Here is a 23,055-nt window from a genome sequence, read left to right on the forward strand (position 1 = left end):
TTGAATTAATATGGAGGATGTCCTCTAATGAAAATTAAGAAATTAACAACAAAGATGATTTTTGGGGAGGAAGCCTATTTACACCCTTAAGTACTGAAAAATGAGTTTTAAAATCTCCGACTAAAATTGCAGATTAATTTATCTCTCCGTTTTTTTTCTCTTATGTTTTGTTATTTCTATCCATATTTGTAAAACATGATGTTACAAAATCAATAATTCTTTTACAATGAAAATAATCAGCAAATCTTCCTTAAAAGCTTTTAGGAAGTTCTTAGATGCTGTAATGAATGTTATTCCAAATGGCACACATGTGTATTCACTTGGGATATCTTACATTTAGTAGTTAATGTAAATATACTTGGGGAGTGGTTGAAAGTTGGAATAATCAGAACCCTGGAGCTCCATTTCTTAGCTCAGAAACCATCCCTCTGCTTCAGGTCAATCTTTAATTGTCTGACTTTAAAATCATGGACTTTGGGGGAGTTCCTTCGTGGTGCAGTGGCTAAGACCCCAAGCTCCAAATGCAGGGGGCCTGGATTTGATCCCTGGTCAGGGAACTAGATCCCACATGCTGCAGCTAAAAAGATCCCACATGCTACAACTAAGACCCAGTGCAGCCAAAATAAATAAATAAAAATCATGGAATTTTGGATTTAGGAGGGCCCCACAGGGGCTTCCCAGGTGGCTCAGTGGTAAAGAATCCACCTGCAATGCAGGAGCCACAGAAGACATGGATTTGATCCCTGGGTCTGGAAGTCGGACATGACTGAAGTGACTTAGCATGTATGCACAGGGCCTCCTCAAGGTCATCCTAATTTCTTCTAATTTAGGATTCTTACGCTATAGTATCTCTCATAGGTCATACTCACTTGTGTAGCACTGGTGTCAAGGGAATCACTATTCATAAGGCAATTTATTCTATTAAACCCCTCAAGTTTCAATAAAGTATCGCTTATATTCAGCTGAAATCAATATCCCTGTAATGTCCCCATTTGACTTTAGAATTATTTGTAAATCTCAAGGTGTTTTAGAAGTTGATGTATTGAGCACAAATACTATTATCTATTACTTGAAATTGCACTCATCTCACACGCTAGTAAAGTAATGCTTAAAATTCTCCAAGCCAGGCTTCAGCAATATGTGAACCATGAACTTCCTGATGTTCAAGCTGGTTTTAGAAAAGGCAGAGGAACCAGAGATCAAATTGCCAATATCCGCTGGATCATGGAAAAAGCAAGAGAGTTCCAGAAAAACATCTATTTCTGCTTTATTGACTATGCCAAAGCCTTTGACTGTGTGGATCACAATAAACTGTGGAAAATTCTGAAAGAGATGGGAATACCAGACCACCTGATCTGCCTCTTGAGAAATTTGTATGCAGGTCAGGAAGCAACAGTTAGAACAGGACATGGAACAACAGACTGGTTCCAAATAGGAAAAGGAGTACGTCAAGGCTGTATATTGTCACCCTGCTTATTTAACTTCTATGCAGAGTACATCATGAGAAACGCTGGACTGGAAGAAACACAAGCTGGAATCAAGATTGCTGGGAGAAATATCAATAACCTCAGATATGCAGATGACACCACCCTTACGGCAGAAAGTGAAGAGGAACTAAAAAGCCTCTTGATGAAAGTGAAAGTGAAGAGTGAAAAAGTTGGCTTAAAGCTCAACATTCAGAAAACGAAGATCATGGCATCCGGCCCCATCACTTCATGGGAAATAGATGGGGAAACAGTGGAAACAGTGTCAGACTTTATTTTTTTGGGCTCCAAAATCACTGCAGATGGTGACTGCAGCCATGAAATTCAAAGACGCTTACTCCTTGGAAGGAAAGTTATGACCAACCTAGATAGCATATTCAAAAGCAGAGACATTACTTTGCCAACAAAGGTCCGTCTAGTCAAGGCTATGGTTTTTCCTGTGGTCATGTATGGATGTGAGAGTTGGACTGTGAAGAAGGCTGAGCACCGAAGAATTGATGCTTTTGAACTGTGGTGATGGAGAAGACTCTTGAGAGTCCCTTGGACTGCAAGGAGATCCAACCAGTCTATTCTGAAGGAGATCAGCCCTGGGATTTCTTTGGAAGGAATGATGCTAAAGCTGAAACTCCAGTACTTTGGCCACCTCATGCGAAGAGTTGACTCATTGGAAAAGACTCTGATGCTGGGAGGGATTGGGGGCAGGAGGAGAAGGGGACGACAGAGGATGAGATGGCTGGATGGCATCACTGACTCGATGGACGTGAGTCTGAGTGAACCCCGGGAGTTGGTGATGGACAGGGAGGCCTGGCGTGCTGCGATTCATGGGGTCGCAAAGAGTCGGACACGACTGAGTGACTGATCTGATCTGATTACTTGAAAAAGTGTTTTAAAGGGAAAGTGAGCCATATTAAGAAGTATGCGTTGAATGAATGCGGCAGGAGAGGGGTGTTATAGCCACCAGTAAGAGGCCTCTATGCAGCTTCCTGGGTGGCACTAGTGGTAAAGAACCCGCCTGATAACGCAGGTAGACACAAGAGACCTGGGTTTGATCCCTGGGTTGGGGAGATCTCCTGGAGTAGGAAATGGCTCCCCACTCCGGTGTTCTTGCCTGGGAAATTCCATGTACAGAGGAGCCTGGTGGGCTACAATCCATGGGGTGGGAAAGAGTAAGACAGGACAGTGGGCTTGCCAAGACAGCAGTAAACTGCAGGGGGAGCCACACTCCAGACGGCTCTGGTTCATCTCCTTCTAAGCCTAGCGGAAGCAACTCAACCACTGCTGGTTGAGAACTACAAAGATGCTAGTTGATTTTGCAAAATTTTTGAATTTAAAAAGAACTCGACGAGCCCACATGTTCCAACTACTAAAGTCCGCTGCACTCCAGGGCCTGGGAGCTGCAAGCACTGAGCCTGCGTGCCTAGAGCCTGCGCTCCACAACAAGTGCAGCCGCTGCAATGAGAAGCCTGAACAACACAACGAACAGTGGCCCCTGCTCACTGAAACTAGAGAAAAGCCCATGCAGCAAGGAACACCGAGTGCAGCCATAAATAAATGAATAAAGTTGTTTTAAAAAAAGAGACCTTGAAGATCATCTTCCCTAAACTCTCTGATTTGCCAGCTATTCATCTGCTTCCTTGGTGACTCAGATGATGAAGAATCCGAGGGCAATTCGGGAGACCTGGGCTCGATGCCTCAGTTGGGAAGATCCCCTGGAGGAGGGCATGGCAACCCACTCCAGTATTCTTGCCTGGAGAATCCCCATGGACAGAGGAACCTGATGGGCTGAAGTCCATGGGGTTGCAGAGTTGCAAACAGCTAAGCAACTAAGCCGGAGAAGGCAATGGCAACCCACTCCAGTGTTCTTGCCTGGAGAATCCCAGGGATGGTGGGGCCTGGTGGGCTGCCGTCTATGGGGTTGCACAGAGTTGGACACAACTGAAGCAACTTAGCAGCAGCAGCAGCAACAAGCAACTAAGCACACAGCACACACACACATCTGCCTTTCAGCTCTTCAGCTGGGCACTGGATGGCAATCTTGAATGCAAATTAGAAATGCCTGGGATGTTTGCAGTAGCCTTCACTCCCTGAGATTCTAAATTCAATGAATCTGGGAGTGGAACCTGGACAAGAGAATTTTTAAATGCTCCCTATGTGAGAAGGTTGAGAATTGCTGAGTTGGAACCACAAAGGTGAATTGCACATGTCCACATGTGAGCTTGGTAAAAAGGAACAAAAGGAGATGAGAGACCTGGGCCAGTTTCGGCACTTTCTGTTTCTGATTCTAGCCAGTTAATTTTATTTTCTATTTATTTTTTTAAGGCTTTTTAAAAATCGTTTTAAAAGTCTTTATTGAATTCGTTACAGTATTCTGCTTCATGCTTTGATGTGTAGACCACAAGGCATGTGGGATCTTGGCTCCCTGACCAGGTATCAAACTTGTACCCCCTACACTGGAAGGCTGGACCATCAGGGAAGTCCATACCCAGTCAATTTTAAAAGTTCTAATAAGCCAGGAGCAAAAAGACAAATATTAGATGAGCTCTTACATATGAAGTACTTAGAGTAGTCAAATTCATAGAGACAGAAAGTAGAATGCTGGTTACCAGGGGCTGAGAGGAGGGTCAACAGGGAGCTGCTTAACAGGATTTGTTTTGCGAAATGAAAACGAGTTCTGGGGACGGGTTATACAACAATATGAGTGTGTAGTAAATGTTATGTATATTTTACCTCAATTACAATCTTCTCATTGAGGTATAATTGATATAAAACATTGTATTAGTTTCATATAATGTATTAGTTTACATATTTTTAAATACATAAGCTATATGTATGTTTCATATAATGATCTCATATTTGTATGTATTGTGATCACCACAGTAAGTCTAGCTAATATCTGTCAGCATACACGATCACAAATTTTTTTGTGATGAGAACTGACTTTTTAAAAATATGGATCATTTTCAAAGTCTTAATTAAATTTGTAAAAATATTGCTTCCATTTTATGTTTTGGTATTTTGACCACTAGGGATGTGGGATCTTAGCTCCCCAACCAGGGATCAAACCCAAATTTCCTGCATTGGATGGTGAACTCTTAACCACTGGACCACCAGGGAAGTCCTGTGATGAAAACTTTTAAGATCCATCCTCTTAGCAACTTTCAAATAAGCAATACAGCATTAAATATAGTCACTATGTTGTATATTACATCCTAATGCATAATTTAAAAATTTTAAAAATATTTTTTAATGAAAACAATTTCCCTATGATTAGTGAGATGTACATAAGAAAGAATTCAATAGATAGAGCTCCAGTAATCCTAGACCCTTTGGAATAATGTTTTCCTGACTTCATTTAATCTTTTAAGTTTAACCGGAAATGGCCATCCTGGATTCTTTCCATCATTATTGCTGAAATACATACAGTGAGCTTTGTCCTTTTATACACATTTGAGAGAACGGACACTCTCCCCTTTCTTCATGAGTCCTCCTCAGATTTACAGGCCCTGGGCTTCTGGGAGAAGCAAAAATGATACTGCTTTGTGACTTCTTTGAGTCAGAATGCCCTGGCAAAGCTGAGAAACATTTTGAGGGATACCAGTATTAGAATGAACAATTCTCCCCAGTTTGTATGAGATTTTTCCAATTTTAGCACCAAAAGACCCATGTTGCAGGACCCTCTCAGCTCTATGCAAACTAGGACAACTGGTCACCCTACCAGTAGTTCTAAATCTTAGGGAACATAAACTTAAAAAAAAAAGAAGGAAAAAGTAGAGGAAAGAAAACAGTAGAAAAAGAGGAAGAGAGAACACAGTGGAAAAAAGAGTAAGGAAGTATTGATGATGTGTATGACTTTTGCTCATACACAGAAACAGTGGCTGTCATGGATTTCTGATTCTTGCTTTCAGTTTATTATGATTATCACCATCATTATATAGCACAAGCTAATACTTGTAAATACACATATATGACACCGTGCTAGTGTATTTATAAGCACTAAGTCATCTCTTTCCAAATATAGTTGTATACTACATAAATGTTATTATTATCCCACTGAAGATTTGTGTTTTCTCAGGTCTAAAAGAAAGTCACCTTGACTTTTCTAACAGGGTAAACTTTTGGAGTATTAAAGGTAGCTCTTCACCTGGAGAAAATCAGGATAAATGCAGTTAAGTGTGAGCTGGTTGCTCTATTTTCAGAAAAGGAGTATGATCAAAAGCTTTCAGGGTGTGGGGTCTCCTGGAGACACTGCCCTTAGTAGGGTGAGCAGAGACCAGCTCAATTGTTTCGGAAAAGAAATGTAAGAAGATCCTTTGTGCTTTAAGAATTGAATTGACTAAGAGGGACCACCTCCTCTGGACAGAGAAAGGAAATAGAAGTTCCGAATCTGCAAGGGGAAGAGCCTACCCAAATCTGAGGAGACTTAGGGAACAGGCCATCCAAAGTACCCTGCTCTAAGAACCCCACGCAAGGTGTCCCCTAAGCTGGACCTGAACAGTAGATCATCCTCCCTGAAGGATCAGTGGCAGCCCACCGGGAATCTGGATCTGAATGGGCTGGGAAGGACGCTGTCAACAGTGACACCACGTGGCAGTGAGAAGCAAAGGCAGGAGCAGGCTAAGCCTCCAGGCTCTCTAAGGTGGACCAAAGAGCCCGAAAGACCCCTTCCTCCCTCCTGTTTAGGATTCACTGTTCCATGGAGCTCTGGGCTCATGAGGTGGGGTTCGCACATGACAGCTACAGACCTGATGCAGCTGATTCCAAGACACTGAAGTGGGTAAAGATTCCTGGATGATGTAACTCTGTACTCCTTTCTCGAACCTGTTTTCTTACTTCCCCAAGCGCTCAATTCAGAAAAGTGGATAATTGCTATTACTCACACGATGAGAGAGCAGTGCCTAATTAGAAAAATGGAAGCGGAGGTCATTTGGAGGGTTGCTGTTGTACAAATTCAAACAAGGTATTTCCCAGCTCCCCCCGGAAGCCTTCCTTGACCCTGAGTTGGGTGTTCTGCCAAGGGTCTGTGCAGCCCCATTCCCAGGACTGTGCTTTGCTGTTGACAAGCTCTAGCTTCCAGTGGCAGGGACAGGGCTTTGTTCACTAGTATATCCCCACTGCTTTGTGGGTATAAAAACCAAAGGATTATTTTATACCTAATCCACAACTCAGACTCAGGGAAGGTCTGGGAAGAATGAAACTATTTTTACTTTGATGCCTGTTGCTGTATTTTCTAGGTGGTGTTTTCAATTTGGGGAAGGCTGTTGCCCTCTATCTGGAAGTCTGAACTTTAGTTTTGAAGGCAAGCCAAAAATGCTACTTCCTGAACTACTGCACCACCTGCCCTGGGCTGGCTATGAACATTCTTTTCTTAGAAATTTTACTCAAAATGCAACTATGTGACTTAATAAAAACTTTCACACACAGAAGAAAACTACTTTCAGATAATGTAAAATCACTTTTATTTTTATCATATCCAACACTTCAGTGACCCATATATAACTGATTTGGGAGAAAAGACTGGTTTTAGAAATATTTATATCTTCTCTAAGGGTTGAATATAATCTTTCCAATGAACAGAAAAGCAAGCTCTATCATATGGTGAACAGTCATATGAGGAGTCCTCCTGAAGCTTAAAGGAAAGTTTGCAGACATATAAAAATATATACTTATATATGGAAAAGTAGAATAAACATTGGGATTCTACCCTAAGAGCTTGTACAGGTAAAAAAAAATATGTTTAATATGAACTCAGATGATTTACTCTGTAACGGATTTCTAAAGAGTAATTCAGAGATGTTTAGAGCCCAATTTCAAGGAAGAACTCTATCTTCCACTTCAAGGACAGAACACTGGGCTAGGAAAGCTGCTTGTCTGACCCAATGTGGAATTTCTTATGATCTGTATACTCTTCTAGGAAACGCAGCAGATGGTTAGGGAGTTGAAGCCTAACTAGCCACTGAGCCTTAATGATGTTACTAAGCTCAGCTCTGGAGCCAGTATTCCTGAATTCCCCATTAGGGGAGCCCAGAATGTGTAATATATAGGCGGGAACTGGCTTTTGATTCCTAGCCCTTTGCTGGGTACTGACTACCTTCAAACTCTGGTCCCTAGACTAAGAAATTGGTTCCCATTTAGTCATGAGGAAAGCATGAGAAATGCATTGTATTTCAGAGATATTTCTGGCTATCTCTTCCATCTGATGTTTGGGAGCAAAGGGCAGTGGGAATGGGGATGACAAGGCACTTCTTTTCTGAATCTGAGAGTGGACTGATGAACACACAAGGAGCAAAAGGCCCGCTCACTAGTTGAACACTGGGACCGGATTCTTACAGGAGCTGGGCTTGTGGCTGGATTGGATCCTCAGGATGAGGACCAGAAATATTGCTTTATGGGACCACAGAACAGAAGATAACGTCTCCCTTTCTCTTCCACCCCCTCCTTCCCTCCCTTAGGAAACCCCAGTGGTAGAGGTTGCCTCAACCAAGTAACTTTCTAATTAACAAGTATGTTCATTGTGCTTTTCCGCTTGTTGAACAGCAAATTGGCTTTCCTCTTCTTTGTTCTTCTCCTTCTGCCTATAGGGCAATTTCCTCCTCTCCACTTTGCAGGGCCGATAGTTTAGATACAGTGCTACGGTGATCACACCCACTCCAAGGGCGACAATAATAATCACCAAGACGGTAGAACTGATTCCTTCATCCAGTCCTGCGGAAGCACAGAAGACAAGAGAACTGGGAGGGTTAGCAGGCAGGAGAATCACCCTGCCTCAGCCCACCAGGCTTAAGTGTCGGCCTCACCCTCCCCAGCCCACTGAGCTCTTTCTTGTCTCCTAAGAATCCCAACCCCCTGAGGGATCTCCACCCTGGGCCTGGCAGCAGGGGAGCAGCAGTCACCTTCAACAAGGACCGCAACGTCTTTGCTGACAGAGCCCAGCTGGTTGGTGGCTGTGCAGCAGTAGGTTCTAGAGTGGTTCTGGGTCGCCTTCTGTGGCACTTCAAGGTCAAAGACTGTTCCATTCCAGGTACATATCAAGACCGGTGTCGGGTTTCCCTTTGGGACACAGGCAAGCATCTGCTCCATCCCTTCCAGCCAGGTCTGGTTGCCAGGGCAACCAGATTCCTCAAATCGTGGCTTGTCTGGAAAGAGAGTCCCCAGAGGAGTCAGTTCAGTGTGCCACGTTTCCTCATGACCGCCATGCATTAGCTCCCTCTCCCTCCCCTAACCCAAATGATGTGTCCCCTCCACCCAACAGCTTCCTTTCCCAAGGGGAGGACCGTCAGTTCCCTGCTTTGAACTACACTTTTTCCTCCTTGGATGAATCTGAGATGCAACAGGGCATTTTAATGGGTTAATACTAAATGAGCTTGTTCAGTGGTGGTCCTGGGGTCCCTGCTCCTCATCTTTGCTTCTCTGTGAGGGATATCATGGGTAGAGGTGAACCTAGAGACAAGGATTTTTCTACTTTTCAAAATACAAGTTTTCATGAAGAAATCACCCTCCTCAGCATAGGCTTCAGCTGTTTTTACTCCCTATGTTCTCAGCCTTTGGCCCTCAGCCGGATCACTTTCTCTTTTGTTCCAGTTTCCCCCAGGTTTCTCCCTACTCATTTTCCCATGAGTAAGGTAAGCTTGCAGTGCTTTACGTTTTATTTTTTCCTTTGATTTTCTTTTTTAATGAGAAAAATGTGGCAACTCTAACAATGCAGCTATTGGCTAAGATCTCTGGAAATGTGAGACTAACAATCCATGTTTTGACAAGAAAGATCAGGCTTCTACTCACACAAGACATGGAGTTGGATCACAGTGGTTTTGCTCAACTGCTGACCCTGAACCTCCAAAGAGGCCTCACAGGATAAATTCCGGCCATCATCTTCCTCACTGGCATTAAGTGAAAGCCAGGCAGGCTCCCCAGGCGCAGGAAGATCTGGGGCTCCCTGAAGCCGCAGAGTAGGGCTCGGGGATGTTAAAATATGCCCCGAGCAGGTCACGTTAATTTCTGTTCCTGCCAATGGGTACATTTCTTCTATCTCTAGGATTGGTGGAGGGAAGCCTGTAAGGAAAGGAAAAAGAGAATCAAACATATTTCTCAAAACTGGCAGCGACTTCTGTACTCAGCTGCTGGTGGTACCCCTTGGGTAGGCAGACAAGAAGGGAAAGGCTTTGGATACCATTACTGCTTCTATGCTGACTGGCAGGAGCAATGAGATGGTTTTGGAAATTTGAGAACTTCTCTGTAACAAATGCCACATGAGCCTATTTGGCTGTGCCTCTGTGGCAAGGAGAACAAGATGTCTTTTCATCTTATGGATTTCTTTCTCACCTCAAATCACTGTACCTAGGAATAAGTTCAAGCGTCCACAATCACTCTGTCAGTAGGATGGTCTAAAGAAACAGGGTGAAGGCTGGATAGAAGTGCTGCCTCAATGCATCCCTGCACTTATCTGAGAAAGATGAAGACCAGAGTTCACTTTGGAGTATACCAAGCAAAGGTTCATGGGGACACCTGCAGCTGAATAACCAAGCCTTTACTCTGGAAGTTTTCAATGGCAGAGAACCTTCAAGGGAAGGGAAGAGGCAGGTCACTTACTATAGACATACACTGGCTGGCTTGTTTTCTGTTCCACTGGACCCAGAGATGTAAGGCAAGACAGCTCCTGATCACCAATCTCCATGGCCCGAACGGTGGCATTGGCCCATATTGTGTCTCCCTCCCAGAAGAGAAAGGGGCTAAGCTCCTGGTCTCCCAGGAACATGTGGATCATTACCTCTTCGGCTGGGAACACCCTAGCCACCTCGCAGCTCACCGTTTCTGCCATCCCAACCTCCAGAAGTGAAGAGACCCGGATTTGGGGGCTCTGAGAAAATTCTGCGAAGAAATGAAGAGAAGGGAAGAAAGGAGAAAGGCCATGATAAATTGCATAGGACCCCACAATGTAGGGAGTGCGGCTAAAAGCTCTCTGTTCCCCACAGTGAGTTTAAAACTCAAGTAAAGAAGCTCAATTACTCTTCCACCCATATCCTAAACCATATGGGAAATGAGTCCTAAAGGCCAAGGTAAGATGAGGAAAATGAGCCCCAGGATTCCCTCCACACCTGGGCTCTGACTCACCAAAGATTCGGAGTACCTGGAGGGCTGAGTTGCTGTGAAAGAGCCCCCCACCATGTGAATTCAGGTCCAGTTCTGCACGGCAGGAGAAATTGCACCTGTCATCCTCCCGTTGGGCTTTGACACTGATGGTGACCTCAGCTCTCTGGGAAGCCATAGCTAAGCTCCTAAAATTCTTCCGCTGTAGTTCTTGGTCATCCTGGAGAAGGGTGAGGGTGAGGTTCTCCAGGGGTGTGACACTGGGCACATGACATGTCACCGTGAAAGCTTCATCCACGGCCACCCACGCAGGCTGCAGCTCCACAATCACCTGCTCTGGTGGCTCTTTAAGACCAAGAGATAGGTTTGATGAGAGAAGGATACTTACCTCTCCAGAGAGAAAGTAAGAGGACAGGAAGCCTGTGATAGAAGGTAGGACTGCTACTCTTAGACCATCTGATGAACAGCATCAGCTCTCTGCCCTGGATGGGATGAGTCAGGCTTCTTCCCATCGAAGGGGGCTAAAGTCAGAGCCAAGACATGTGACTGCTGAGAGGCCCCTTGCTTTGCCATTTTGGAGAGCCCCTTTGCTTTGGAGGGGCCCCTTTGCTGCCATTCTGGAGAGCTTCTCTCTTTTACCCGAAGTGCTTCCGAGGTGTGAGCAGCATCTGAGAAGCTCCTGGGCATCACATGAAAACTCTACCATAGCTAACCAAGCTCCAACCCCAGAGGCCACACTCATGGCTACATCTTTGCCGATGCTATTTGCTCACCTGAAAGATTCTTCTTACCCATTCCCATCACTTCAAATCCTAACCATACACAGGGGTGAAGTTTAAGAGCCTCCTTTTCTGTGGAGACTTCTCCAACTACCACAGCCTATAAAGACCCTCTTTTCTCTAATCCCTATTTATTCTAAGAATTTGTGACAATTCAACACTAATTTTACACCTTTTTTTTTTTTTTTTTTGTAATTTACAGATCAGCATCATTAGCATATGCCTCTTGTATCTGAACATATTCTCAAGCCCAGATGCCAGGATGCACTCTGTGGTCTGCTCCTAATTTAAAAGCCTACACCAAAGGGAAACAGAAATAATTGGCTACAGAATCCCTACTGTATGACAAAAATCTTTAGTAAGGGCCCCAATTCTCTCCCCTAAAAGAAATTCTCTAACTATTCCCTATGTAAGGCATAGTAGTCACGTTCCCCCTCGCTTCCCTTCCTCCCCAGCCCTCGGCTCCACTCACGGTACACAGTGATGCCAAGGTTTATGTCCTTTTGGATCCCTGCACAAGAGAAGAAGCATTGCAGGATGGAATTCTGTGTGACATCTTCCAGCAGAAACTCCTTCCACTGAGGCCCTTTGCCCACCTGGGTTTTCTTTAATAAGGTTTCAATTCCACCGGGTCCTGGGTCTGGACAGGTAGTGCTGCAGTTGACCATAAGGGACTGTCCATACTTTACAAGGGCCTGATCTGGCCAAACAGAAACCTCAAATCGCTCTTCTGGGGCTCCTGAAAAGGTCAACCAGACATGCCGAAGTCTCTGGTGAGGACCACAAGACTTAAAGAGAATACAGAGCCTAGTCTACCCATGTACAGGTTAGAGAATAGGAAGCCCACTCTGAATAAACAGGAACAGGGGACAGGACAAGAGAAGGGCCCTAAAAGGACAAGTTAGAATCCTGACTCTACCACCATTCCCCGCCTTGTCATCTTCTAGGGATTGATTTCTCCATTAGTGTCCCTATGGAAACTATGGTGTTGCTAAAAATCATGCCCATAGAAGCTAAAGAAACCTTCCCAAAGAGACTCACCTGGGTCAGGGATCAAGGCCAGCAAGGCCCAGACACCAAACAGTAGCATTTCCATCCTGATGAGAAGGGCCAAAAGCTGGAGAGGAAGAAGGAAAGCAGCAATGCTGGAGGAAGTGACCAAATAAAGAGGAAAAGGAAGTAGGAAATTCTTTCTTTGATACTGTTAAAAGTTACCTCCTTTCCTGACAACCTACAGGGTCTGGAGAAACTGCAGCAAGAGTATCAGTGCTGTGGCTGTATTAAAAGAAATTCTTTCATCTATCCATTTCAGTTTGGTTTATGTACACAGCAAAAAGACAACAGGAAAATATGGGAAATAATGAAGGGGTATTAGGTTAAGTGAGACTCCTGTATCAGTTTGTGCTGCACTTATCTGTTTACATGTTTGGTTCTATTTGAGTCAATAGAAAATGGCTGTCAGCATGGAAATATGAAAAATGAGGTTTAGAGAGATGAAATTTGGCAGTGTTTATCTGGCCCTGTCCAGTGGAAAGTGACCCAGAATCAAGAAAACATGTTCACTAGACTCTTGTTCTCTTATGGGAGAAATGTTTCATCAGGCTTCATGAAATATCCCTCAAAATAATCCATCTTTCTGATCTGCCTCCAGGCTCACCAAGCAACACTTGGATTACACTTTGGCTGAGTCAAGTCTTAAACGTCCACTTCTTTTCTCTGTCAATCTATACCAAGAGTTTCTTTCAAAATCCAATTCAAGCTAATTTCTTTTAAGAAAGGAATTTCTTGACTAATGCTATTTTACTTCATAATCCCTTTACACATTATCTGTACACTTGATTCCAAAAGTGATTTCTGAAGCTATCTACCTTAAAATATAGTTCACCTCAGTGGGTTATTTTAATGATGTAATCATAACTGTACTGCTGCTGCTGCTAAGTCACTTCAGTCGTGTCCGACTCTGTGCGACCCCATAGACGGCAGCCCACCAGGCTCTCCCGTCCCTGGGATTCTCCAGGCAAGAACACTGGAGTGGGTTGCCACTGCCTTCTCCATTGTGTGAAAGTGAAAAGTGAAAGTGAAGTCGCTCGGTCGTGTCCGACTCCCAGCCACCCCATGGACTGCAGCCCACCAGGCTCCTCCATCCATGGGACTGGAATTCCTTAAGAACAAAAGATAATTTTATTACCTTGCTTCTGCAGCACCTAGCACAGTTTCTAGCACATCATGCGTATTCCATAAACAAATGACAGCCCTATAATTCTGCATTTTTTCATACATTAGGTTTTGTACAAGACTACCATTACCTGTATGCTGGTCTGAAAGAGGGTTTTTTCGGTCTCTTTTATTCACACATAAAACAATAGGCTTATCAAAATTTACCCTCCCAAGTAAACACTAACATCCAAAACAATCACTTCTGCAGGCTATAAATTTAATCCAGTAACGACACCATTATTTAAAAATTTTTTGGAAAGTGATCTAGAACTAGATTTTAAGCTACATAAGAAACACCAGTCTCTTTATTAAGCTATTCTATTATTCTTTGTGCAAAAGTGATATTATTCACTCATCTTATTCCCCAAACTTAACTTTGAGTGACTTAACGTCTCTTTCAAAGGAAGATGTCCTATCATGGAAGAGATAATAAAGTAACATCAGACTGTGAAGGAAATCTCAAAACAAGAGTTTTGAGTAATAACAGCTCTGTGAAAAAAGTACAAAATCCCCAATTGGGGCTACTTATATTTATATTCATACATTCTTTCTGCAAACAATTATTGAGCCAGGCTTGTAGTAAGATGTTGAAGTTACCAAGATTTATCCTATTACATAAGAATTCCTGGGAGTTAGTGGGAAAGACAAATGTAAATACAAATAACAATATACTCTGCTGAGCGCTATTGGGAGGGAGTACACAGGCAGGTACTCCAGCCACTAAAAGGCTGCGAGGAGAATGGTGGGCGGGACTTCCCTGGTCCAGTGGTTAGAACTCCGCCCTTCCAGTGCAGGGTTTCAGGGATGCTGGATGGCTTTGGCTGTGTAGCTGAACTGGACTTCCTGCCCAAGTTTGGGATGCTCACTATCCATTTACATTCCAAGGGTATTTGCAGTTTCTTATACAGATTGAGTCACATCCTACTCTTTGATCACTCTCTCTTGCCTCTGCCTGGAATTCACTTCTTCCTCCCTGAACACTGCTTCACCCAGCTCAATGTATCTTTGCAACAAGACCCACAAGCCCGAGCTTCCAAGGCCGTATCCCAGCACACCCTCGGACGCGTCGGCTGCTATCTTCTCCCTCAGCGGCACCACCTTCTAACACCCTCCTCCTGATCCGTTAGGCCTGGGAGTCCGGTCTACTTCCGGCCTGGACTGTAAGGGCCCTCTGAGGGCAAGGCCTTTTTCACTGATGGATCCCAACCACCCAGAACGGTTACAGACGTTCAACGACTATAAAACGAACGAATGAACTAAATATATATTGACAAATATGTGAGTGAGGGGCTGTGCCCATCGTTCGTATAAGAGAGTATAAAGGTCAGTTCTGCCTCAGATGGAGTTTCCTGAGAAGCGTGTGCACTGCCCCACAGGGCCTGAAGGCCTTTAAAACCATATAGTATTTAAAAAATTTAACTATGTGGGAAATATACTCAGTGAACGCTCCTCAACGATTCCCAAGTGTGAGGAGGCAAAGCCCGCCAAGAGGTCAGACCCCCACAAATTTGACAGGAAAGCCGAGGTCAGACCCCCCAAAATTTGACAGGAAAGCCGGGAGGAGACCCCGGCAGGAATCTAAACGAAGAAAACAAGACCTAAAATCTTACTGAGGGCCGCTCCTCGCTGCTCCAGCCGCTCCTCTATCAGCTCCGCGGCTTCGCCCGCTACGCCTTCAAGAGCCGGCCACGCGCTCAGACCGTTTGGTAGGCACTGCCGGGCGAGGGCGCAAGACGACGCTCCTAGCCGGAGGATTTGCCTATTCTGCCTAGAAACCCATGACGTTTGCGCAAAAGCTTAGCGAGGGTTGGTTGAGGCAGGAAGCTAAGACGACCGAAGGGGGTTACGGAGAAGATGAAAGTAGGGTTGCCTGTATCCTGCTTGGCAGAGAGCACATATTTGACTCAAGGTAATGCTTACTGCATAAAACAACGTGAAAACAAAAGGTAAACGGTCGCTGTAGCAAGTAATGGCCCTATAAGGAAAACAAGGGATTGTAGGCAGCCCTGCCTGTTCGAGGGGTGGTGCGGCCTGAACAGGTGGACTCCCGCGCGGGAGTGGGCTGCGCGCGCAGCTTTGTTCCTGCTTTGGTCCTCAGCGCGGGCTTGGCGTTGTGTCTAAGTTAGTGACTCGCACGAAGCCCAACTGGGACTCTTCCCGGCTCTTCCTGGGTGGACTGGGAAAGGGATGCCCTGCCAGTGCCTGCTCCCGTTTCTGTAGCCCACTCCCCACATAGAAGTAACACGCTTGAGAGAAATATTGGTTCAGGCTTCACTTCCTACCCAATATGCGTGCGCCCTTGCTCCCCACCTGCCCCAGTCAGGTCCTATCAATAAGCAAAAAAAACTGGGGTGAGCTTATAAATCTTACTTTGTTGCCTCTTTCCACCCTGACACCCTTTTGTCAACTTCCACGTGGAACGTCTCCGGAGGGTCGTGTTTCAAAACCCTTTCCCTGAGCCGAAATTAGGCCATTTGCTTCGGCATCCTTTTGCGGCTCTGGCTCTCCTGTAACCACTGGTCTGATCCTAAGCCGTGGGCTGAGTTTCTTGATGGAGTGAAATTTGAAGATTTGGAAGGTTTTTTTGGAGCGCTTACTTCTCTAGTACCCTAGTACTACCTAATACCACTACCTCCTCTCTTTCCCTACTCACAGTGTCAGGGAGAATGCTGGATAGAAGAAAAGCTTTGAGGCTAAACAATTTTGTCCATGAATATCTTACTAGCTTTAGGACTACGGGAAATGTAGGTAACTTACAGTGTCCTCCTCTGCCAACAGGAGTGGCGTTTAGTTTGTTTATATGAAAGTGCCTACCATTGTTTTTGACACTAAACATAGGTGTGCAATAAATGGTCATTAGTGTTTTCCTTTTCCAATCTCAGAAAGGCTTTTCCTGATTACTCAAACTGCCGAGCTTTATTTTTCTTTATAGCACTTACCACTACCTGACTTTGAGCTAAATATCCAGCGACCAACTTAAATGGGTGAGCTGTTCTCTTCCCAAGTCTGCATTTAGTGATGTTGGCTGGTTACCTGAAAACCAAAAACTCTTTAATTGAAGTATAGTTGAGTTACAATGTGTTAGTTTCTGGATATATTCATATTCATGTATATAGAATAAACTATGTATATTCTTTTTCATATTCTTTTCCATTATTTATTATAATGGAAGTATATGTATATTATATATACATATATGTATGATACATATATATCACTGAAATTGTTAGAGGTTACAAATTAGGGTTTGATTGTATTTTTCTGAGAAATGGTTGGTAGACATTCACTAGTACACCACCATATATATCTGTTTGTTTACCTGTTTATTATTTTCTCTCTAGAATATTTTTTTGTAATTTATTTTTTATTTGTTTGTGCTCTGTCTTTATTGCTGCACCAGGGCTTTCTCCAGTTGCAGTGAGCGGGGGCTACTCTTCCTTGCGCGCGGGCTTCTCATCTCAGAGCATGGGCTCTCAGGCACACCGGCTTCATTAGTTGTGGTGCATGGGCTCAGTACTTGTGACTTGAGGGCTCTAGAGAGAAGGCTCAGTAGTTGCGGCGCACTGGCTTCGTTGCTCCGTGGCATGTGGAATCTTTGTGGGATCTTACCCGAGCAAGGATCAAACCCGTGTCCCCTGCATTGGCAAGTGAATTCTTATCCACTGTACCACCAAGGAATTCCTCTCTCTAGAATCTTGTGTCAAAACACGAGGGCATGATTTTCATCTATCTTATTTATTGCTGTCACCTTAGCACTCAGAACAGTGATTGCACATAGCATGCACTAAATATTTAGTAATTGAGTGAGCTAGGAGTCTGTGAAGAGTGGTGATTTCATACCTTAATTTTCTTTGTGGGGAGGTGTGATGTAACTCCTTAAGAAGACTTCCAGTTTTATGATGCCAGCCTCTTTGACTGCTTTCCGTTTTCCCTCTGCTTCCTCATCCATTGTTGCCAAAGGTAGGGGCGAGGATGAGAATCTGGATCTGTCAAGAAAAGATATCACCACCACCCTCTTTTAGGCAACAAGCTTGGTGCATCATCCCCACCCTTGGTGTCCTCTAAAAGTAGGAGAGAGTGGAAGATTTGTGCTTGTCAGACACATACTTTCAACTTATCCTAACCCCAGATGACTCAAAAGGCCTAACACTATTTTTCAAAGAAGTATTTCTTTTGCCTCTTCATAAAGTTCCCAACAATTACTATTGTATGGGCTAGTTTTTGGAGAAGGCAATGGCACCCCACTCCAGTACTCTTGCCTGGAAAATCCCATGGATGGAGGAGCCTGGAAGGCTGCAGTCCATGGGGTCGCTGAGGGTCGGACACTACTGAGCGACTTCACTTTCACTTTTCACTTTCATGCATTGGAGAAGGAAATGGCAACCCACTCCACTGTTCTTGCCTGGAGAATCCCAGGGACGGCGGAGCCTGGTGGGCTGCCGTCTATGGGGTCGCACAGAGTCGGACACGACTGAAGTGACTTAGCAGCAGCAGTTTTTAAAGCATTTGGAGATTTCTGAGAAGTTTTAATTGATAGGTTTCTATTTTGTTTTCATGGGAATATTTTAAGAAATATTTCGTTTGTCTGAAGTTATAGAGTAACTTAAAGAGTTTATGAAAATAGGGACTTTCTTGGTAGTCCAGTGGCTAAGACTCTGCATTCCTGATGCAGGGGCCCTGGGTTCAATCCCTGGTTGGGGATTAGATCCCGCGTGCTGCAAAGAAGAGTTTACATGCCACAACTAAAGAGTTTGCATAAGGCAACAAAGACCGAAGATCCCCTGTGCCGCAATTAACACCCGGTGCAACTAAATAAATAAGTAAATTTTTAAAAAAATAAGTATTTTTAAAGAGTTTATGAAAATAGAGTATATATCAAAATTTATCAAGCTGCAATTTAAATATGTGAAGTTGATTGTCAATCATAATTCAACAAAACGTCTTAAAAAGTCATTATAGAAACATTTGGGGCTTCCCAGGTGGTGCTAGTGGTAAAGAACCCGCCTGCCAATGCAGGAGACATAAGAGACTCGGGTTTGATCCCTGGGTCAGGAAGATCACCTGGAAGAGGGCATGGCAACCCACTCCAGTATTCTTGCCTGGAGAATCCCATGGATAGAAGAGCCTGGCTGGTTATAGTCTATAGGATTGCAAAGAGTTGGACACAACTGAAGCGACTTAACACATAGAAATACTTAATATTCTACATTAAAACTCTTATTTTTTTTCAGTATTAGTAAACAAATTTCAGTTTCATGTGAGAATGTTTCAGTTTTTTAACACATTACTTTAGTATGTTATTTCTAGCAAAATGTATTTCTGATGTGATGCTTCTGTTGCTTTACCTAATTTTTAGCATGTTCACTGTTTTTTGTTTTTGGTCCTTTACAAATTTATTTTCCTGGTTAATGCATATCAAATGTAAGGCTAGTTCATAAGCTCTAGCACAGTAACCTCTTCAAGCCACCCTCATTTCTCTTTTGTGGCTTTGAATAGTTTTGCTCATTTATGTTAACTGTTTCTGCAAAGTGGTACCAAGTCAACTTCCTAATCACTGCTTGTGAGAAATAAAAGTTTCAGCACTTATAGTTGGCAGAATTTTTTTCAGCTTACTTTTTTCAGGTACTTTTGAATGTCATTTTCTATATTGTCATATGCTCATATTTTTACTATGCTTTTTCCAGTTCCTCAGCAGCATATCATCCTTAACTTTAATTTCTTCAATTAAAATTTTAAGCTTCAACATGTTTAAGGTTGTTTATATAATCCCATGTAATAAAAATAGCTGTGTCATGTAAATATAGCTGTTCTTAAAGTTCTGATAATTTTATAAAATGATCACTTAGTGAATTGAATTTTGGCAAGTGAGCTGACTCCAGCCCACCCTTCCTTTTTATGAATGGTGCTTTCCCTAGGGAAGTGGAGAAGTCATGCCTTCAGATGTAGAATTGCTTTGGTTCAGGTGGTTCATGGTCACGTGACTGGGTTATAGAAGCAGCAGGTCTGAACCTGACAAAAGCAGAAGAAACCCCAGCTAGAGAGCTATCCTTTCCTGTACCTGTGTCTCTCATTTGACTACTTTTTTACTTGATTTCTATGTTCTCCAAATCTGCTGCCTCCCTGATCCCTCAAGACTCTCTCTCTCTCCCTTTTGTTGTTGACTAGTTGCTAAGTCATGTCCGACTCTTTTGTGACCCAGTGGACTGTGGCCCACCAGGCTTCTCTGTCCATGGGATTCTCCAGGTAAGAATACTGGAGTAGGTTGCCATTTCCTTGGGGATCTTCCCAATCCAGGAATTGAAACCGTGTCTCCTGCATTGCTGGCAGATTCTTTAGCACTGAGCTACCTGGGAGACCCCCTCTTTCTCTCTTACCTGCTTTTTATTCCTGGGACTGGCAATACCTGACTCAGGGCAACTTGTTAATAGAGGCTAAATAGCTAGTTAGGATCAATATAGCCTTAACCAGAATCAGAAGAGCTTATGATTAAGGCTTAAACATCAGGAGTTAGTATGAAGTGAATCAACCCTGGCGACCCATCAGAGTCAAGGTAAGGATAAGATCTGAGTAGGGAGTAAACAAAGAAAAATCCAGGAATTCAGGTGGAGGGTCACAAGTCAATACAATACGTCCACAGGAGTGAGACTGTAAAGCTCAAGAAAGATTTGAGTCAAAGTTAACTATTATGGTTGTTGTTCAGTCACTCAGTCTTGTCCAACTCTTTGTGACCCCATGAACAGGAGCATGCCAGGCTTACCTTTCCTTCACCATCTCCTGGAACTTTCTCAAACTCATGTCCACTGAATCGGTGATGCCATCCAACTATCTCATCCTCTGTCATCCCCTTCTCCTCCTGCCTTCAGAACTGTTATGGTTAAGCTGGTTTTACTGAACCTTCTGTCCTGATGGATTACCTCCTGATCGGAAACAACTTGAAACAGAGTTCTGGGATGGGGAAGCAGAGGTAACTTTTATTAGAGTTATTTCCTGAGCAGGCATTGTTTCTGCACCGTCCTGGAGTTCACACTGCAGGAGTGTGTGGATGGAGACAGAGCCCCACACAAAAGTCACAGCACAATAGGATGAGTACTCTTAGATTTACAGTGTTGGTGGGTGAGGATCAGAAATGATGGAGACTTCTAGAGGCAGTGACATTTGAGTTGGTCTTGAAGAATAAACAGACTGTTGCATAGCAGGGAACTGGGGAAGAACACTTACTCACTTAATAAATATGTATTGAGTACTTAACTCTATGCCAGGTATAGTTCCAGGCAGTGGGGACACAGCAGCGAAAAAGTCCCCAGCTTAAACGAGCTTACATTTTAGTGACATCATAGAAGAACCACAGCATTAAAGGCATGTTCAGGGAAGGGCAGGTTCAGTGTGGTTTGATGGTAGAATTCATGGGATATTGTTGGGGAATAAAGCTATAGAGATATGAGGAGGACAAAGAATAAAGAGTCGATTGTGCCATGTTTATAGACTTTTCTGTGCGCCATTGGCTTTTAACATTTTAGGAACCTTTTCTGCCAAAGATATCTTTTCAAGGTCACTCAACATAAAAAACAATAAAAGTAGAGCTCCTTGGTCACAGCAGGGATATGGAGGCGGAGCAAGGGAGGAACTCCTAGCTCAGCCCTCTCAACCTCACTTTCAGCTCTCCACAAGAGCGCTGAGAAACCCAAAGGACCCCAGTGGGTTTAAAACCCACTAGTGAAGGTGATGGCAGACACGAATGTGGGAGCACTGTTCCTCTGCAGGTAATAACAGACCAGAGGTAATGGAACAATAACAACTACCAACAAGAAATCATATACAGTGGGTAAGTGCCTGGATTGTGGATTCTCAGGTCAGATTAGAACCAGATTTAAATCTCAGCACCATCACAGGAAGAACAAGCAAGTATCTGAATCTCTCTGCCTTGATTTCTAAAACAAATGTAAAAGTAGTATTTACATTATATACATTGTATATATATATAAATGTATATAAATGTATATAAATGCGGAGAAGGCAATGGCACCCCACTACAATACTCTTGCCTGGAAAATCCCATGGACAGAGGAGCCTGGTGGGCCGCAGTCCATGGAGTCGCTAAGAGTCCAACACGACTGAGCGACTTCACTTTCACTTTTCACTTCATGCATTGGAGAAAGAAATGGCAACCCACTCCAGTGTTCTTGCCTAGAGAATCCCAGGGACGGGGGAGCCTGGTGGGCTGCCGTCTATGGGGTCACACAGAGTCGGACACGACTGAAGTGACTTAGCAGCAGTAGCAGCAGCAGGGATTAAATGAGGTAATGTGTAGTAAATGCTTAATAAATGTTAGCTATTCTCTGCCTACTGTCTAGGAAATCTTTCTCAATTTCTACCATGTCTTAGATATATGTTTTCCCCCTAAAACCTTGAGGATATTTTTTTCATAGCAATTAACTCATTGCTGACATTATCATTTTATCTCATTGCACTTGAAGATCATTCACTTGTTTACACATACACAGAGGGTTGTACCAGAATTATTTGGGAGGTCTTTTTCTGAATACAGCACAGGGATCCAGTAGTTGTGTGTGTGTATGTGTAGGGGGGTGGCTTGGCAAGGATAGTCTGGAATAGCTCCCCAGCGGATTCACCCCTACTACTTCCTCTGGAACTGCTGTTGCTCTAGCAGCTTGAAAGGGCTGAAATGGACATCAACTGCATTGTCAAGAATTCTTTACCCACTCTGCAGTGGTGGGGAGGGGCCCTGGTGGAACAATTCCAGTGGTTTGTTCTCAGACTCGAAGGTAACCCACTTTTAGGGAGAAAGAGGAGAGGGATCTCTGAGAAGACAGGAGAGCAGCAGCAGCAACAGCAGGGTCGATCACTGAAGGATAAAGCTACCAGGAAGTAGAGATGGGTAGAACTAATAAAAAAGGGTTGCACTATGAACAGGATCTGGGGTGCTTTGGTGCAAGACTTGGTTGGGGATGAAAACATAAAACAGAGAACTTATATGAAAAATTCTATCTTCGTGTACTGAGTAGCAACAGCATTGCTTGAGAGCCTGTTAAGAATGCAGAATCTTGATCCCTAGCCTAGAACCCAAGCTTACAGAATCATAGTCTGCATTTTAAACAAAAGCCCAGGTGTTTCTTATGCTCCTTAGAGTTTGAGGAGCACTGGTCTGTATCATGGAAAGTCACAGAACACCTGGCAAGGCTGAAGCACTTTTGAGTACCTCTGACATAGGGCTGATTTCTGAAAAAGTATTGAAGTTTTGAAAGTCGCTATAAATCTTGGAGACAGACCTTATTTAACTCTAGGAGTCTTCTCGGAATGCAAAATTCCTTTGCCTAGAAACACCTCTTGTGGATTAAAGTTATTACTAGGCTTCCTTAATGGGAGGCAGAGGCACATTCAAAATATGCGATAAGAGCTCGGCGCTTGGCCAATTCAACCCTTCACACAGTGGATCGGGTCCGGAGCAGCCAAGTCCGTTGGCAGCTCTGGCTTTT

The 23,055-nt window shown here is 43.8% G+C and overlaps 1 protein-coding gene and 1 long non-coding RNA gene across 4 annotated transcripts; both read right to left on the bottom strand.

The window, feature by feature from the left end:
* Positions 1–6,923: 6,923 nt before the first annotated feature.
* LOC147351365 (intercellular adhesion molecule 1-like) lies at positions 6,924–15,631 on the bottom strand. 3 transcript variants are annotated; one of them, XM_086356969.1, is made up of 8 exons: positions 15,172–15,631; positions 12,386–12,461; positions 11,817–12,083; positions 10,590–10,910; positions 10,068–10,346; positions 9,261–9,530; positions 8,375–8,617; positions 6,924–8,186 (listed from the first exon to the last, which is right to left on the bottom strand). In XM_086356969.1, the coding sequence occupies exons 2-8, from the start codon at positions 12,438–12,440 to the stop codon at positions 7,978–7,980; spliced, it is 1,644 nt and encodes a 547-aa protein (XP_086213095.1). In that variant the 5' UTR covers positions 12,441–12,461; positions 15,172–15,631; the 3' UTR covers positions 6,924–7,977. The 3 variants fall into 3 exon arrangements, with proteins under 3 accessions (XP_086213095.1, XP_086213096.1, XP_086213097.1); XM_086356970.1 differs by having other exon boundaries at positions 15,160–15,299; XM_086356971.1 differs by having other exon boundaries at positions 12,386–12,489; positions 15,172–15,279.
* Positions 15,632–16,863: 1,232 nt separating this feature from the next.
* On the bottom strand, positions 16,864–17,547 carry LOC147351366 (uncharacterized). The gene is made up of 2 exons (XR_015147444.1): positions 17,402–17,547; positions 16,864–17,196 (listed from the first exon to the last, which is right to left on the bottom strand). It is a non-coding gene; the product is annotated as an uncharacterized LOC147351366 (long non-coding RNA).
* Positions 17,548–23,055: the final 5,508 nt, after the last annotated feature.

The sequence above is a fragment of the Bos grunniens genome, chromosome 19 (genome assembly GCF_055505025.1).
Source record: "Bos grunniens cultivar Pamir isolate PY7600 chromosome 19, Bosgru_T2T1.0, whole genome shotgun sequence".
Classification (NCBI taxonomy): domain Eukaryota; kingdom Metazoa; phylum Chordata; class Mammalia; order Artiodactyla; family Bovidae; genus Bos; species Bos grunniens.